General features: G+C 43.8%; 1 protein-coding gene across 20 annotated transcripts in view; it reads left to right on the top strand.

Moving 5' to 3' along the window:
• Nucleotides 1–17,480, top strand: part of EPB41L3 (erythrocyte membrane protein band 4.1 like 3) — a 145,388-nt gene that overhangs the window by 54,158 nt on the left and 73,750 nt on the right. For all 20 annotated transcript variants that reach the window (NM_001206169.1, XM_059880861.1, XM_059880872.1 and 17 more), the window contains one exon: nt 1,613–1,810. In NM_001206169.1, the coding sequence (NP_001193098.1) occupies nt 1,613–1,810 (198 nt within the window). The remainder of the gene's footprint in view (nt 1–1,612; nt 1,811–17,480) is intronic.

Genomic DNA, 17,480 nt, shown 5'->3' with positions numbered 1-17,480 from the left:
GAGTGTATTTGCAGACCAGTAGAAGAGGTGGTTGGGCCCATGGGTTGATATACATTGGTGGTGATCTAATAGATAGAAGAGGGGTAGAAAAAGTCATTGGAGAGCAGGGCACAGGGAGATTCCAAGGGGACTGACTCAAGGGAGAATGTTACTGTTCTGTAGGATCACTCCCTCTTAAAGTTCTGAGTCTAGCTTGGACTGGACTGTTAGGCTTTGAAAGCAGATTAAAGCCTTTGAACAGATTTGATATTTTTTTATACTGGCTCATTACAATGAAGGGGGGGGGGGTGGGAAGCAGACTTAAAGGATTATTTTTAATTAATTTCCGTACTGCTAGCTTCGTTGAATTGAGTTAGAGCTAAATCACGTATTTTAACAGTTGTAAAATTACTGAGAAGATTAATCCTTAAAACTCTGTAGGCTTTACAGTTTATAAGATACCTGGTATGTTTATGGAGCAGTATGGGTCATGGAGTAAAGGACCTGCCAAACAGCTCGACCCAGTGAATGAAAGAAGCAGAATACATTAGATTCAATCTTAGATGATTTGTTTACTTTTAAGGCTTATACTATCCAATGCCTTTGTTTTTTCTAATTGAAGTATAGTTGGTTTACAATTTGTATTAGTTTCAGGTGAACGGCAGTGTGATACAGTTATACACACATTTTTTTTTTTTCAGATTCTTTTCCATTATAGGTTATTACAGGGTATTGAAGATAGGTTCCTGTGCTGTATGGCCCTTGTTGCTTATCTAGTTTAATATATATATAGTAGTGTATGTTAAGTTGCTCCAGTTGTGTCTGACTCTTTATGACCCTATGGGCTGTAGGCCTCCAGGCTTCTCTGTCCATGGGGATTCTCCAGGCAAGAATACTGGAGTGGGTTGCCATGCCCTGCCTCCAGGATATCTTCCTGACCCAGCGATTGAACCCGCGTCTCTTATGTCTCCTGCATTGGCAGGCAGGTTCTTTACCACTAGTGCCACCTGGGAAGCGTGTATCTGTTAATTCCAAACTCCTAATCTGTCCCCTCACCCTTTCTCTTCTGATAACTATACATCTGCTCACTATGTCTGTGAGAGCCAATGCCTTTTTAAAAAGTCAGGAGCCCGAACTTCCCTGGCAGTCCAGTGGTTAAGACTTCACCTTCCAAGGAAGGGGTTGCAGGTTTGACCCTGGGTAGGGTGCTAAGATCCCACATGCCTCAGAGCCAAAGAACCAAAACATAAAATTGAAGCAGTATTGTAGCAAATTCAATAAAGACTTTAAAAATGGTCCATATAAAAAAAAAATCTTTAAAAGACATTTGTACCCTTCTTTGCTTGGGCGAAACTTGATGGCATTCACTGAGAGCTCAGCACTTCTCGTATAAATACTTGAGTCAAACTGAAAGAAGTCCCTATGGGTACATTCAGGTGGCAGAAATTATTTAGGTGTACCTGTTAGTATTATTTTTGTGTATGTGTATCCATTCCTTATATCCTCATTCAGACATCCCTCATCCTGTAGGAAATAGAAAATCCCGTTTCTACAGTGTCCTTTGGTTGCCTGAGCAATGCAATATTTATTTCCTGTCTTGCAATGAAAACTGTCCATTGTTTGCTCTCCACAGGTCACTGACAAGGACCAGGAGTTTGCTGCCGGACCTGCCAAACAGCTCGAATATCAGCAGTTAGAAGACGATAAACTTTCTCAGAAATCATCTAGCAGCAAACTATCTCGATCTCCATTGAAGATCGTCAAAAAGCCTAAAAGCATGCAGTGCAAAGTGATACTTCTGGATGGATCAGAATATACCTGTGATGTAGAGGTAAGTGTATATTTAAAATATTTTTTTTGTCCCAGATATTGAAGAGCTGGGGTATATTGGTCTAAAGCATGCAAGATGTCTCTTTGTTTTTCCAGATCTCTGGAAAATTACTCAGACCCAGTTTCTAAATACAAAATTATTTCCAGTCTCTCTCACAGGGGATCAAATTACTGAAAATACTTGTAAAGTCCCCAAAATGTTACAATTAAGAGAAAAATGTGATCTTCTTTAAAAAAAAAAAAAAAGAAGGCAAAATATCTAATACTTTCCATGGTAGGAAAAACATTTTGGAGGCCTTAAAAAATCAGGTTTTCTTTAATATCCTGGCTGTGAGCTGTCATTGAAATGAATTTTACTTTTTCTATTTGCATTACTTATGGCAGGGTTGTTAATTGGAGGAAACTTACAGATTTCTGTACACAGGAGCGGTAGGGTAATTTGAATGGTGAATGTCCTTTTCCTGCTTGGACAATGAGTAGAATCTGCAGCTCAAGTGTAAAAGGGTTTTAAAATTCACATCTGCAGCTCGAATGTAAAAGCATATGCTCCTCTGTGCTCTCTCTGTAAAGAAAACAAAAAAAAAATTCCTTTGAGAGAAAGGGCAGATGAATGACTTTTATCAGAGATGTGTGGCCAGACCAAGTTGACAGCTGAGAGCAACGTGGGCTGTTGAGAGCCGTAGAGACACGGATGGTCGCTGAGTATCGCGAGAACACAGGCTGGGCGCGAACTCAGGCGGGAGCTAGAAGTCTGCCAGGTCCACCGCCCGCCATCCACAGCATCTTCTCCTTGCGCCGAGCTGGGGGAGATTCCCGTTTTAGATTTAATATTTTCATTTAAAGAGCTGTTCCTCTGCCTCCAGCTGCCTGCCCTTGGTCCTTCTCACATCCCTCTGCTTAAACCCCGCCCACCGCATGACTCCACTGGCCCCCTCTTCTGCCAGGGGTGCTGAGAATCTGGACCTCTGTGTGTGGTTGTTCACTTCAGTTTCTCTTTTCTCATGACACAGCCAGCACCAAGCCCACCTGATGCCCTGTGTTCTCTGCCTGTAACCCCTGCCTCGTTCCTTGTAGTCTACACAATGTGCTCACGCACCAGTGCTTTTCTTGGAACAGAAGGTTCAAATTCATTTCACATTGATATCATTTAGGGTGGGGATGGGGTTGCATTACCAAATCACTACAGGTTACAGGGACATAGAAAACAATTTTTAAAATAAACTCTTAAATCAAAAGTGATTTCATTTATCATGTTAATTTAGAGAATTTTTGTCATCCTGTAACCTGACAATTATTAGTGGGTTGTTTAGTGAAATGGGCTTGTTTGTCACTGACTGGTTGAATAGGAAAAATGGGTGGGGAGTAAAATATATGTTCTGAGGTTTGCCACACACAGATCCATTTGTTGCAGTTTGTCTGCTGCTTCTGATTTTGCCTAATTTCTTAGCCCAAAGTATTCAATTATTGATTCAGATGTTTATTCTGGAAACGAGAAGATCCAATAATATAATTTTACCTGGGCTTTACTATGAAGCTTAAAGCCCTTTTGTAACCTTTAGCAACGTTGCATTTTTCCAATGTGGATCCACCTTCTGGAAAAATTTAAGTCAAGAGAAGCTTTCTTCCTTAACTTGAGGGTGAGTCTTTCTACTGAATTATATTTATATAATGGAGTAAATAGGGTTCCCTGGCAATTCTCTAGTCAAGACTACCAGAGTTTTCTAAAGAACAGTCTGGAAGAAAGTGGATAGTGTTTTCACACAGGGAGAATTCCAGCAGAAAGCGTAGGTGCATCTGTGGAAACCAGTAGCTCTGATGGCTTCCAGTGCTTTTTCCTGTTCTAAGACTCATGGAGAGAAGAAGCACAAAACTCTGGAGAAGCAGGATTACCACTCCCGACCCCTGTCCCCAACTCGAGCAAGTGAATTAAGAATAGAATGGAGGAGACAGTAAGAGGAATATCTCCCCCCTCCCTTTATTTTTGCATTGAATAGACCTCAAACAAGGCATTTTATTTTAATGAAATCTATGTGCCTAGCTGTTTTTCCTCTCTGGCTTATTTAATGCCTTTAATGTTTCACCGTCAAAATCAACAAGGCTCAGTTTGCCACGACTGTGTCATGAGAATTTATAGTTGCCAGCAAAGGACCCCCTGCCAACATACACACACACACACCTTACCTGTACCTGATTCTCTCTTCTTTTGATGGTACAAGGTAGCTTTTCCCCTTGCCCAGTAGTGCTGCAGCAGAGGAAACCCAGCGACCCTGAAAATCAAGATACAAGAAGCCTTTGCTCTCTGAAAACAGTGACTTCATGAAGTGTACAGTTCCTGCCCCCACTGTTTTGATGGGAAGCCCTTTCCAATTGTGCTGGATTTTTCAAATTTCCCTCCAGCAGTAGCCGTAGATCGTTGTAACAGTGGGTGTTTTCCATTTGAGAGATGTATTTCCTCAGTCATTTTTTTCAAACTCTTCATCATGACTATCTAAAATATAAAAAGAACTAATTACACATAAAATATAAGAAAAAAATCCGATGATCAGCAATTTGATATGCATGTTTGGGCAATGTTTGCAGGCCCCAGGATTGTCACATTTGCCAACAAAATCACCAATACTGCCCTTCCCTTCCTGTCATTTTTATTGGATCTTTAGAGAATGCCAGCTACTTCCTATGGCCAGTTTGTCACCGTCATCATTGCTATTTAGTTCTTGACCTTGAATTTTAAAAGAGAAAATAAACAGAAGTACCAGTCACAACAATAGAGGAAGTGGTGCTTATCATGTTTATTTTATTTTAATTTCACTCTCATTGTTTCCAGGTCTGGTTAGCTTACAGTGTACTTTCTGATGACCATCCAGTTAGAAATGCTTCCTCTTATTTGACACCATTTTCATCTAGTCTGATTTGGTTTTAGGAAAATAAAATAGACATGTTTGAACTTTGAATCCATATTTCATCCATATTTTAAGTCATTTTCAGATGTAGTTTGGTTTGTTCTCCATAAGAAACCCAACGGGTGGAGGAGTCCCAAGCTTTACCTCAAAAGTGGCAGAAGGTAGACCTTGAAGCAGACTTTGTTTTTCACAAGGTCCCACTGTGTTGCTGGTTTAGTCCTGAGCAAGACCAAGTGCTTGTGAGCCCCAGGTAATCCCATGTGGGGCTGGAATCCAGGGGACGATGCCCGTAGGTGAAAGAACTCTAGCCTCTCTGGAGAGAGCTTTGCATCAGATTTGGGCAAATACAGAAGGGACTTAAGTGTAGCAGTAAAACCTTAGAAGCCTGCAGCTCAGACATCCCCGCAGCTTTGGCCATGCCCAGAGGCCTGCAGGTTGATGGACTCCATGACTGAGTACCACTCAGATCCTTCCAAAATCCAGAGTGTTTACTCCAACATGCACTTCTTGCTACCATTCAGAGATGCTTCCAAGGGACCAGGGAGGATAAAGGAATATTTTGCCCTCTGTCCTAAATATGCTTTCATCACCTTCTAACTGTTAGAAAGGGACTGTTAAAAATTTTCCAAATACCCTGTCTTGCTTGTGATCCAATTAACTTTCCATATCATGCTTCTGTTTCATGTATTCTACTCACTGGGGTTTAGTTGGAAAAACAAAATCACTGTCTGAATTTTCCATCTTCTCTAGGTTACATGATTAAAATGCCTTATGGTCCCTTTAGAAGTTCTTGAAAAAGTTTGTGTTAGTTGCCCAGTAGTGTCTGACTCTTTGCGACCCCATGGACTGTAGCTGCTCCACCAGGCCCCTCTGTGGTATTCTCCAGGCAAATATACTGAAATGGGTTGCTATTCCCTTCTCCCAAGCATCTTCACAACCCAGGAATTGAACCCATGTCTCCTACATTGCAGATAGATTCTTTACCATCTGAGCTACCAGGGAAGCTCTTAGAAGTTCTTGATTGAACAACAGATAGATTTGCTATCACGCAGAAGGTTGAATAGAACACCTCTTGCCTTTCATGGAAGTTGTAGTTGTGAAAAATAAAAAATAAGAATTTTTTTAAACCACTGTGAGTATCATTCACTCAACTACTACATGATTCAGAGGTTTTGATTCTGTATAATTGTGTAAATTTGGATTTAACCTCAATGGGTTTCTGTTCAACTGTGTTTTACTACATCAAAACATCTGTTATGTCTTGTGACCAAGTGGCCCGATCTTGCAGCTGAGCCTTCCAGCTTGAAGACCAGTGGACTCCTGACCACAGAAGGGCTTTAATAAACTCAGTTTCCTTGTGCAGTGACTCTTTGAGCAACCATAGGAACAGGGACACACGAGGACTGTTAACAGGCACCTTCTTATTTACCTGACATAGTCAGCATGCAGTCTTCCCAAGGTGTTCAGATTTGACTTCTTGAAGATTTAAGAGAAACAAACTCTTTTACTAAAGGTATTAAAATTTTTCTCCTAGTTTTCATTTCAAAAAGTAACAGGGACCACAGCCTCCCAGGCACATAGCTCCAAGCTGATTCAGGTCCCAGGACAGGAGTCTCTGCCACTAGTTGAGCTTCTTTAGCCTCCTTCCTAGAGGAGGCCCTTGATTACAGCTTCCAAACATCTCTTGAGGTGGTGTCTCCAGCAGGCATCTCACTCACATCTCTGTATTTTGTAGAAAACATTGATTGATTTGTACATGGCAGGTACTGAAACAGTTTTTAACAAGGGGGTCTTAATTATGATTTGTCTTAATGAGCCTTCTTTTTTTCTTGTTTACAACCATTCTAGTCCCTAGAACTGACATCACACAGTGTGCAAAAGATGACAAGGAAGACATTGATACAAAGCATTTGTTGAGGGCCTGCAACATTCCAGACACTGAAAACCAAATGATGCAAAGACTTCAAGCTTAGACAGGGTGTTCTCTTCCTCAGGAGTCACAGTTTTAGATCTGGAAGGATCATTGGAGATAACTTTGTCTCCTGTCCCATTTCACTGAAGAGGAAATAGGCCCAGAGTAGTTAATGTTATGCCTGAGGACACACAGCCTGGAAAGGACCATGAAGGGCTAGGGCCCAGATCTCCTGCCCTCTGCTCCAGAACTTTCTTTGTTGTTGTTCAGTCGCTCAGTCATGTCCAACTCTTTGTAAATCCATGGACTACAGCATACCAGGCTTCCCTGTCCTTCACCGTCTCCCAGAGTTTGCTCAAACTCATGTCCATTGAGTTGGTGATGTTATCCAACCATCTCATCCTCATCTAAGAGACGGGTTGAGTTGATGGAAAGGATGTCATCTTCTCAAGACTTCTTAAATCTAATTTATCAAAAGGACCACCCAGGCCTTGCTTCTGGCTATACTATCATGAAATAAGATGCCCTGAAAGATACCTGCACCCCTATGTTCATAGCAGCACTATTCACAGTAGCCAAGACACGGAAACAATCTAAATGGCCATTGACAAAAGAATGGATAAAGAAGTTGTGGTACGTATATACAATGGAATATTACTCAGCCATAAAAAAGAATAGTATAATGCCATTCGCAGCAACATGATGGACATGGAGATGATCATACTTCGTGAAGTAAGTCAGACAGAGAAATACAAACATGATATCACTTACATGAGGAATCTTAAAAAGGATAGAAATGAACTTATTTACAAAGTAGAAAGAAAATCACAGACATAGAAAACTTACGGTCACTAAAGGGAAAAAGAGGGGGGATGAATTAGGAGTTTGGGATTAAAGTATACCCATTACTCTATACGGGCTTCCCATGTGGCATGATGGTAAAGAATCCACCTGGCAATATAGGAGACGAAAGAAAGGCAGGTTCGATCCCTGGATTTGGAAGATCCCATGGAGAAGGAAATGGCAACCCATTCCAGCGTTCTTGCCTGGAGAATCCCGTGGATAGAGGAACCTGGTGGGCTACAGTCCATGGAGTTGCAGAGTTGGACTCCACTTAGCCACGAAAACAAAAACAGCAACTACTACTATTGCGTATAAAGTAGGTAAACAAAAGCACTACTGTATAGCACAGGGAGCTATACTCAATATCCTGTGATAACCTATAGTGGAAGGTAATCTGAAAAAAAGATTTTTTTTTCAGTTTGCGTTACATGAGAAGCTAACACAAGTTTGTAAATCAATTCTACTTCAATTGAAAAAAAAAGATATTCTGTGAAGAGCAGAACTTGGAACCAGCACTTTTTAATTTTGAGTAAGAAGGGGAAAACAGCTGGGGAAGTGTCTTGCAGAAGCTCTTCAAAGTGGGGAAGGGACCAGAGCTGCAGCTGATCTCCACTCCTTGCCAGAACATAGAATGACTGGGAGCCAGTTGTACAGTTGTTGCGTGTCCTACTCAGAGTGGAAAGGCAAGTCTGATCTGGGACCCTCACCATCCTTTCTGGAGAGAAACACTTTCCACAATACAGTGATCTCTTCCCCCAATTTTCCTGATCAATTGCCAGTTCATTTCATAATTACAGCATTTTCCCCATGAAAGACAGGTTATAATTTTCAAGATTATAGCTCATCTCCTTTTCGTTAGCATTTAAATTGATGCCTTACTTCTTCCGGCCATAGTCTTGGCTCTGCGGGAAGTCTAGGGAGAACGCTACTGGCATCAACCACACAATGAGAAAAGTCTTTTCAAAGTTAGTTCACAACCTGGGAAAATGTCTACATGGTGGATCATCTTTTGAATGTGATACCACTTTTTTTGTTGCTGTTACCTTCAATGTCAGAGGCAGGTGTCTTTGACCTTGTCCCTTCTTGGACAGCAGAGCTCAAGTCTTGTAGAATAGCAGGTTCTTAGGGTCAGAGGACAGTGTAAACTCTAGTTCAGTCCTGCACTCACATTCCAACAAAGTGCAGAGGTAGGTTCTGGAAGCCTGGAGGACAGTGATTTTAAAGTCCTTGTCTTAGGGACACAGTAAAATAGTCACAGAAAACCAGCTTGCACACAATTTCGTGGTGTCCGTCCACATACCAGCTGATCTGGTCTTAGAGGGAAGTGCACACAGTCAGGCAGCAGTTAGTGTCAGGATTTGACTGCCATGTATGCCTTACAGTCCAGCGTCCAACTGGCACAGGAAGAGAGCTGAATATGAGGATCGTAGTTTGAAAACCCAGAGAAGGCAATGGCACCCCACTCCAGTACTCTTGCCTGGAAAATCCCATGGACGGAGGAGCTGGTAGGCTGCAGTCCATGGGGTCGCTAAGAGTCGGACACTACTGAGCGACTTCACTTTCACTTTTCACTTTCATGCATTGGAGAAGGAAATGGCAACCCACTCCAGCGTTCTTGCCTGGAGAATCCCAGGGACAACGGAGGAGCCTGGTGGGCTGCTGTCTATGGGGTTGCACAAAGACGGACACGACTGAAGCAACTTAGCAGCAGCAGCACCAGTTTGAAAACCCTTGTAATATAAAAGGAAATAGCCAGCTGTTACTTCCCTGATAGCTCAGTGATTAAGAATTCGCCTGCCAACGTAGGAGGCACAGGTTCTATCCCTGGGTCAAGGAGATCCCCTGGAGAAGGGAAGGACAGACTACTCCAGTATTCTTGCCTGGAGAATCCCATGGACAGAGGAGCCTGGCGGACTTCAGTCCATGGGGTCACAAAGAGTCAGACATGACAGCACGCATGCACAGCACAGCTTATTACCTTATAATATAGTAAACACTGGAAAGTATTTCTTAAATCTGAGAAAGTAAATTTCATCTTGACTGTCCCTTTATAGGCTTTTTTCCCCCAACCTGGAAAGATTATCAGTGTTTCCATATGAGCTAATCATTTATCTGGCAGTTGGGGAAATGCTGAATGATTTTATTAAATATGAACAGGAAGTAACTGCACTCAACACCCACTTGTGAGGACTGAGACGCTGACCTTAAACAGGAAATTTGCTTTTCTCACGCTGCCCAGCTTGAACCTGCTGAGATCAGACAGAAGATGTGGCTAAGGGTCTGTTGCTGTTATGCCAGAAATCAGTAGGTGTTTAACAAGCCTGAATATGTGCTGAAGATAATTAAACACACTCCATATCTGGCTTTCAGCACTAGCCTCCTCTCATGAGCCAATTCCCACTTTATGGTGAGTGAGGAGGCGGTGGTCCTTGGCGTTGGTGATGAACTCCTCAAAATGTGTAGGAAACTCTATTAGAGAAGGTGTCCGACTAAGTCACCCGCTTTTCCTTCACGCTTGATCCCTTCAGAAGTCCCTTTACAGTCTTTCTAGTTCCAGTAAGCCTTAATTCAGTATAGTTTCCAGTTTCTTCCTTGGTAACTCTGAGTAGTGTTATTTGAAGAGGTTTCTTTACTATTTTTTTTTTTAAATCAGAGTTTAGTTGCTTTACAATGTTGTGTTAGTTTCTGCTGTACAGCAGAATGAATCTGCATGGTGTGTGTGTGTGTGTGTTTGTCGCTCAGTTGTGTCCAACTCTTTGTGACTCTATGGACTGTAGCTGGCCAGGCTCCTCTGTCCATGGGATTCTCCAGGCAAGAATACTGGAGTGGGTTACCATTCCCTTCTCCAGGGGATCTTCCCAACCTGGGGATCAAACCGGAGTCTCCTGCATTGCAGGCAGATTCTATACCATCTGAGCCAGCAGGGAAGCCCTATACATATACATAATATGCCCTGTTTTTTGGATTTCCATCCCATTCAGCTCTTTACCACAGAGCATTGAGACCACACAGTTTTGAATGTCTTAAAAATGCAGGTTTCGCTTGTGGCTCAGATGATTAAAGAATCTGCCTGCATTGCAGGAGTCCAGGTTCGGTCGCTGGATCGGGAAGATCTGGAGAAGGAAATGGCAACCCACTCCAGTATTCTTGCCTGGGAAATCCCATGGACGGAGGAGCCTGGCAGGTTATAGTTCATGGGGTCGAAAAGGGTCAGACATGACTTAGCAACTAAACAAGAACAGCAACAAAATGCAGGTCATCCTGTATTTGTCCTTCTGTAGCAAGTAGAGAGTCCCAGGGACGGGGGAGCCTGGTGGGCTGCCGTCTATGGGGTCGCACAGAGTCATCTATGGGGTCGCACAGAGTCGGACACAACTTCGCAGCAGCAGCAGCAAGTAGAGAATAAGAGAGTCTTTGTGAGCCTGTTATCCTGAGGAGTTTTGTGATGTGCTTGGTTTTAATGCAAATAACCAGGGACAATAGGAGCAACTCAGAAAAAGCAAAGAATTGGAAATCTACTCAACTCACTTCCATTTCATGCTGAGACAGATTCTCTGCTCTTGTAGAGAACTTTCTCTCTTGCCTGAAGAAATTGGGAGTGGCTGTTTGAGGCACGTTTCTTAGATTCTTCTTTCTTTTTTAGGATCTAGGTTTTGAAATAGGGCTGATGCATAAAAAGCATGACTCCAAATCTTTAGCTGACTGTAAATACCTCCCTACGAGCAAAGATTCCTCCGCAGTGGTTCATGCTGTTAAAAATGGTATGCACGTGTCCGATCATATTTTTGGCATATATTTATTATTAGAATGTGTTGGCTGACTTTCCCTGTGGTGATATTTAAGTCAAGTAGCATTCACTTATTTTATTTACTTATTTTTAAATTTCCAGAATAATTCTTATTGTACTCAGGATATTTACACAGTTCTGTTTAGAATTTTGGCAGATAAGGAGATGAGAAAAGTACACATGGAGAATTTGAAACGTCAGGAGCAGCTGAGAGTGAAAAGGGAAGGCCAAGGGCCGGCCGGGAAGGATGGGCTTGACTTGCTAACAGGGTTGGGTATTTGCACATACTGGTTTTCTGTGCGTGTGGATGCTCAGACTTGTCTGACTCTTTGCGACCCTATGGACTATAGCCCACCAGGCTCCTCTGTCCATGGGATTCTCCAGGCAAGAATACCGGAGTGGGTTGCCATTTTCTCCTCCAAGGGACCTTCCTGACCCAGGGATTGAACCTGCTTCCCCTGTGTCTCCTGTACTGCAGGCGATTCTTTACTGCTGAGCCATCCAGGAAATTGGTTTTCTAGCTGTATAACACATTTGGAGAAGGCAATGGCACCCCACTCCAGTACTCTTGCCTGGAAAATCCTATGGGCGGAGGAGCCTGGTGGGCTGCTGTCTATGGGGTCACACAGAGTCGGACGACTGAAGTGACTTAGCAGCAGCAGCAGTATAACACATTACCATAAACGTGGAGATGTAACACATATCATCTCACGTTTTTTGGCTGGATTGTTGCTCAGCATCTTACAGAGGAGAAGTCATGTTCTTCACCGATGCACTGTGTATAGAGGCGGGTCTAGGGGAAGATGCATCTACGTGCTTTCTGGTGCTGTTGGTGGAATGCATTTCCTTCTGGTTATAGGACCGAGGTCCCGTCTTGCTGCCTGTCAGCCAGGGACGACTCAGGGCTGCTGAGTTTGCTATCAGTCCATGAGGCTCCGTCTGTCCCAGCAACAGAGAACCTCTCCCACCTTAGATTCCTCTACATTCAAGTCTCTCTATTCCCCACTTTTTGCTGCCAACTGGAGAAAACTCTCTGCTTTTAAGGGCTCAGCTGATTAGGACAGTGTTCCTATCGAAAGGTCACTGGTGCCAGCTAGTGTAACCTAACTGTTAGATCTACTCTGTCTGAAACCCCAGGGATCAGGCGGGGTGTATACACCAGGGAGATGAAAAATCACAGTAGATAATGGGCACTTCTGAGGGGTTTTGCTTTGGGGAGCTGGTTGACCATTTGTGTTTTTAAAAGCTACTTCTACTAAATAATAATTGAAACAGGGATGCTAGTTGGCAAGAGTTGCTGAGGACCACCAACCAAGGTGGCCAGTGGGACAGAGGGGAGAGGATGGATTTTAAAGAACTACCCTGAACATGAGCAGACATGATTAACTGCATGTGTGGGCAGGTATGTAGGTGGGGAAGAGATGGTAACTAACAATGGCATCCACATTTGTAGACTACAGTATAAGAAGAAAAGTGCGTGGAGGGGAGACTAAGTCTAATGTAAGCCTATTGAATTCGAGATGCCTGAAATATGGAAGTGGCAATCTGCTATTGCAGTTGGATACGTTGTTTGACCGTTGGAAGAGAAGTCAGGCTGGTAGGCACTGTGCAAGCCTGTACCGTTTACAGTGAGTCACATAGAGGAGTGAATGAAATGGTGCAGATGGCCAGTTAATGAGTGGGAAGAGCGTTAACAGTAGAGCTCTGGGCAACACTGACGCTTCGAGTTGGGGTGGGAGTGCCTTGTCCAGCTTCCCCCACCCCACCCCCAGATGCTCCTGTACACCCAGGCCCAGTCTCTTCGGGCCGTACCCCTCGCTTAGGAACTGGATGTGCTCAACCCCGTGGGAACGTTACAGCAGTGATTGTGGTTGAGCGTTATTGTTGTTGCTCGGTCGCTAAGTCATGTCTGACTCTTTGCCACCCTATGGACTACAGCACGCTAGGCTTCCCTATCCTTCACTGTCTCCTGGAGTTTGCTCAAACTGACGTCCGTTGAGTCGGTAATGCTGCCGTTTAACCTTCTGTCACCCCCTTTTCCTTCTGTCTTCAATCTTTTCCAGCATCCGGGTCTTTTCTAGTGAGTCAGCTCTTCTCATCAGATGGCGAAAGCATTGGAGCTTCAGCTTCAGAATCAGCCCTTCCAGTGAATATTCAAGGTTGATTTCCTTTAGGATTGACTGGTTTGATCTCCCTGCAGTCCAAGGGACTCTCAAGAGTCTTCTCCAGATCTATCATTCAAAAGCATCAATTCTTCAGTGCTCAGCCTTCTTTATGGTCCAATTCTGACATCTATATGTGACTACTGGAAAAACCATAGCTTTGACTAGATGGACCTTTGTCGGCAAAGGGATGTCTCTGCTTTTTAACATGTTGATTAGGTTGTCTTAGCTTTCCTTCCAAGGAGCAAGCATGTTTGAATTGTGGTTGCGTAATGGGTCTCCTTCAGAAAGGTTCAGGAGAGACTCTCCACAGAGAAACATTCCCAGTATTAGTTTCTAACTGCCGTCAAGGCAGGGCACTACTGAAAGCAGCAAAGATGAGGCCATGGAATGCCCCAGGGACGGTCCATGGAGAAATAGTGTCATTCACTGTGATTGATTCTTGTTCTCCCTCCTGTCCGATGCCCGTTGTCCCTTTATTTCTTTAATTTGGCTCTTTGCTGTCCTTTGTACATTAGAATTTCAGTTACACAAAGTGGTAAGGACAATAACGTTACATTTCCTCTAAGGAATGCCTGACCCCTGTTTCTTGGAACACTTGAACCAGACAGGGGACTTCCCTGCTGGTCCAGGAGTTTTGACTTCATCTTGCAATGAAAGGGCTGCAGATTTCGAGCCTGGCTGGGGAGCTGAGATCCCACAATCCTCAGGGCCAAAAAAAAAAAAAAAAACATAAAACAGAAACAATGTATATGTAACAGATTCTTTCAATAAAGACTTTTAAAATGATCCACATCAAATTAAAAAAATTTAAACAAGACTGTTAGGACTGGGCTTCCCAGGGGGTGCTAACGGTAAAGAACCCACCTGCCAATGCAAGAGACATAAGAGACATGGGGTTTGATCCCTGGGTTGAGAAGATCCCCTGGAGGAGGAAATGGCAACCAGTATTCTCCAGTATTCTTGCCTGGAGAATCCCGTGGACAGAGGATCCTGGCAGGCTACAGTCCTTGGAGTCGCAGAGAGTCAGATATGACTGAAGCAACTTACCACACAGCACGTTAGGACTAATTTTACATTAGCATACTGTGTCATCCTGTGATCATCAGTAACTGTGAAGGGGTGGTGTTACTCAGAAAGCTTTTTAACTCTTTAAATCTCAAATTAGAAAACAATACCCTCTCCCCGCCTCCACCCACCCAATACATAGTCTCCTGCAGTTTTCCAGTTCAGGGTTGTGGTCATGGCCTGCTGTTCATTCAGGAAATACCACCTCCTCCCACGTCTTCCCCCTCCTTTTGGTCTAGGGCAGATGGGCTTTAAGCTGAGCCCAGGTTCCTTCTCTCAAGAGCTGTAAAACCACGGATTCTTTTCCTCTTCAGTTCTGTGGTTTGTAATGACCAGCCAATGCACTTCCAGGTTTTTATTTGCTTCTTCTAGACTAGATCATAGGAGAAGGCAGTGGCACCCCACCCCAGTACTTTTGCCTGGAAAATCCCATGGACGGAGGAGCTGGTAGGCTGCAGACCATGGGGTCGCTAGAGTCGGACATGACTGAGAGACTTCACTTTCACTTTTCACTTTCATGCATTGGAGAAGGAAATGGCAACCCACTCCAGTGTTCTTGCCTGCAGAATCCCAGGGACGGGGGAGCCCGGTGGGCTGCTGTCTATGGGGTCACACAGAGTCGGACACAACTGAAGTAACTTAGCAGCAGCAGCAGCAGCAACAGCAGACTAGATCACAGATTTTAAACTGTGGGATTCTCGTTGGAATGCATCACAGTTCTATCAAGAACGTTAGCTTCTCATAACCTGGTATGATATCCCTTGTTGGATTTCTAGTGTGGATGTTTTATCTCTAGATAAATGGAATTTGGGTCTTCCTTTTGCTTGTCCTGCCAAGACACGTCTCTTTTGTTAGTGTTGTCTAGTGACTGTTTCCTGTGGTTTGGTTCCAGGATGTGTCTACAAATGGCAAATTTAAATGGCCAGATTAGATGCTAATTCATGAAAGGTTTTGATCAGTGGGGGTTTCTTCTCCACGACAAACAAGGCATCTTTGCTGCATCAGAATGTGTGTGTCCTGTGTGACAGACAGCTGTGTGTAACTGGTATGCACATTTGGGGTCACTTTCCAATAAGGGTGAAAGAAATTCCAATCTCGAAGTCATATTTGCACTTAGGAATGCACTTTATTCATCCCACGGCTGCTTGTAGGCATGAGTGATGGTATGCGGACGTACAGTGAGCACAAGGAATTGGTTCTTAGGATGGTGTTCGGAAGGAATAAAGAGACTTGTTATTTCTTATGGAATGCCATGGTGACAGCAAATAAAGTCACTAAAGAGCCGCCACGTTCTTTAGGGAAGTGCCCCTAGACTGGACTTGTCAAACGCACGGGATGCTTTTCAAGGATTACCTGAAGCAAAATGCTTCAGTTCATGTCTCCAGTTATTCCTTTAAAAAAAAAACCACTGTCCAAAATATCATGTTTTGACAAGCTTCCTTAATAATACCAGGTCAAGAATTCATCCTCATAGGGGAAAAAAAACCCACCCAAATTCTAAAGATAATTTGTTTCAAAAATACATTTTATTTTAAGTTAGGGTTTCTATGATGTGTACTCAGCCATGTTCTTAAGGTATTTTACAGACATACATGTAGGCTGCCCACGTGGCTCAGTGGTAAAGAATCTGCCTGCCAATGCAGGAGACTCGGATTCAATTCCTGGGTTGGAAAGATCCCCTGGAGAAAGAAATGGCAGCACACTCCAGTATTCTTGCCTGGAGAATCCCATGGAAAGAGGCGCCTGGTGGGCTACAGTCTGTGGGGTCACAAGGAGTTGGACACAATGGAGCACACACGCATATAGAGATATACATGGAATATAATGAGAAGAAAATAAATAAGCAGAAAGCAGCACCAAGAGAAAACGAGAGGAAGAAGGTGGGAAGAGATGAATCCATAAAACCCGTGTTTTGAACGCTCGCCTCACAGCGTCCATATAATAAAAACACCCCTGTTGTTCACTGGAAGCCCACTTCTACTAACATTACTCAAATCAGCAAACCAGCAGGAATTTGCCACCCTGACAAGTGCGATGCAGGAGCTGTAAAAAACATTCTCTGGGACTTGGTCCTGGAGGAAGGGATGCTTGAGGAGCAATCTGAAGGATGAGGGAGGGTGTTGGGGGGACCCAGAGTGTGAAGGTAGCTTGTGCAGACTTTGTTTGGCAGAAGGAATCCAGGGGGAGTGGGGAGGAACTGGAGGAAGGTTGTGTGATGGAGCAGGAGGTCAGGGGCTCCTCCCCGCCGTCACGGGCTCTGACTGCGTCCTCACGCTGGCTGGCTGTGCTGCTGGAACTGAATCCGATAGCCGGCTTCTGGTCTTCCCACGTGGGTTTATTCTCACAAAGATTTTTGGAGGATATAAAAGCAGAAGTGAAAATACATTTGATAACATCTTGGGGTGACCTCCTTGGAATTTCACTTCACGTCCCCTCCAAACCTCTCAGACCCCAGGCATCCTACTGCCCCAGAGTCCTTATTAAGCCAGGAGGGAGCCAGCAGGACTGGCTCCAAGGATCACCCTTCAAAGAAGGGGGAGCAGGGTCACCCGAGTCCTGAAGAACTTCCCAAAGTCTCTCAGCCCCGAACCTCCCAGTTTAACCCCAAACGCTAGTAAGGTCCAGGAAAGATGGCTGCTTTCAGGCAAGCACAGGAAAATAAGCAGAATCATCTGAACAAAACTGTAATATTTGACTTTTTGCTTGAATAGAACTGTTTTAATTTTCCTGTCAGTGAAAGAATGTTACAGCTCTTTGTTTAGGGCAAAAGCCTGTACCTACTTTAAAAGCCATTCGTTTTCTGGATTCAGTTAGCCTTGTCATTTCAGTTTTTCTGTGATTGTTATTTTGTGACCATTTGCTAATGCAATTCATGCTTTAAAAATAAATATAACCACAGAATGCAAAGAAATCACCATCTGAGGTTCAGGTGTCAGCAGAGTGACATTCTCCGAGGTTCAGTGAGCTCTTAGGATGGCTGCAGGGTGAGGGGGGACCTC

This window comes from Bos taurus, chromosome 24, assembly GCF_002263795.3.
Source record: "Bos taurus isolate L1 Dominette 01449 registration number 42190680 breed Hereford chromosome 24, ARS-UCD2.0, whole genome shotgun sequence".
NCBI classification, from domain to species: domain Eukaryota; kingdom Metazoa; phylum Chordata; class Mammalia; order Artiodactyla; family Bovidae; genus Bos; species Bos taurus.
The sequence above is the reverse complement of the archived record's forward strand: the minus strand, read 5'-3'. Positions and strand labels throughout refer to the sequence as shown.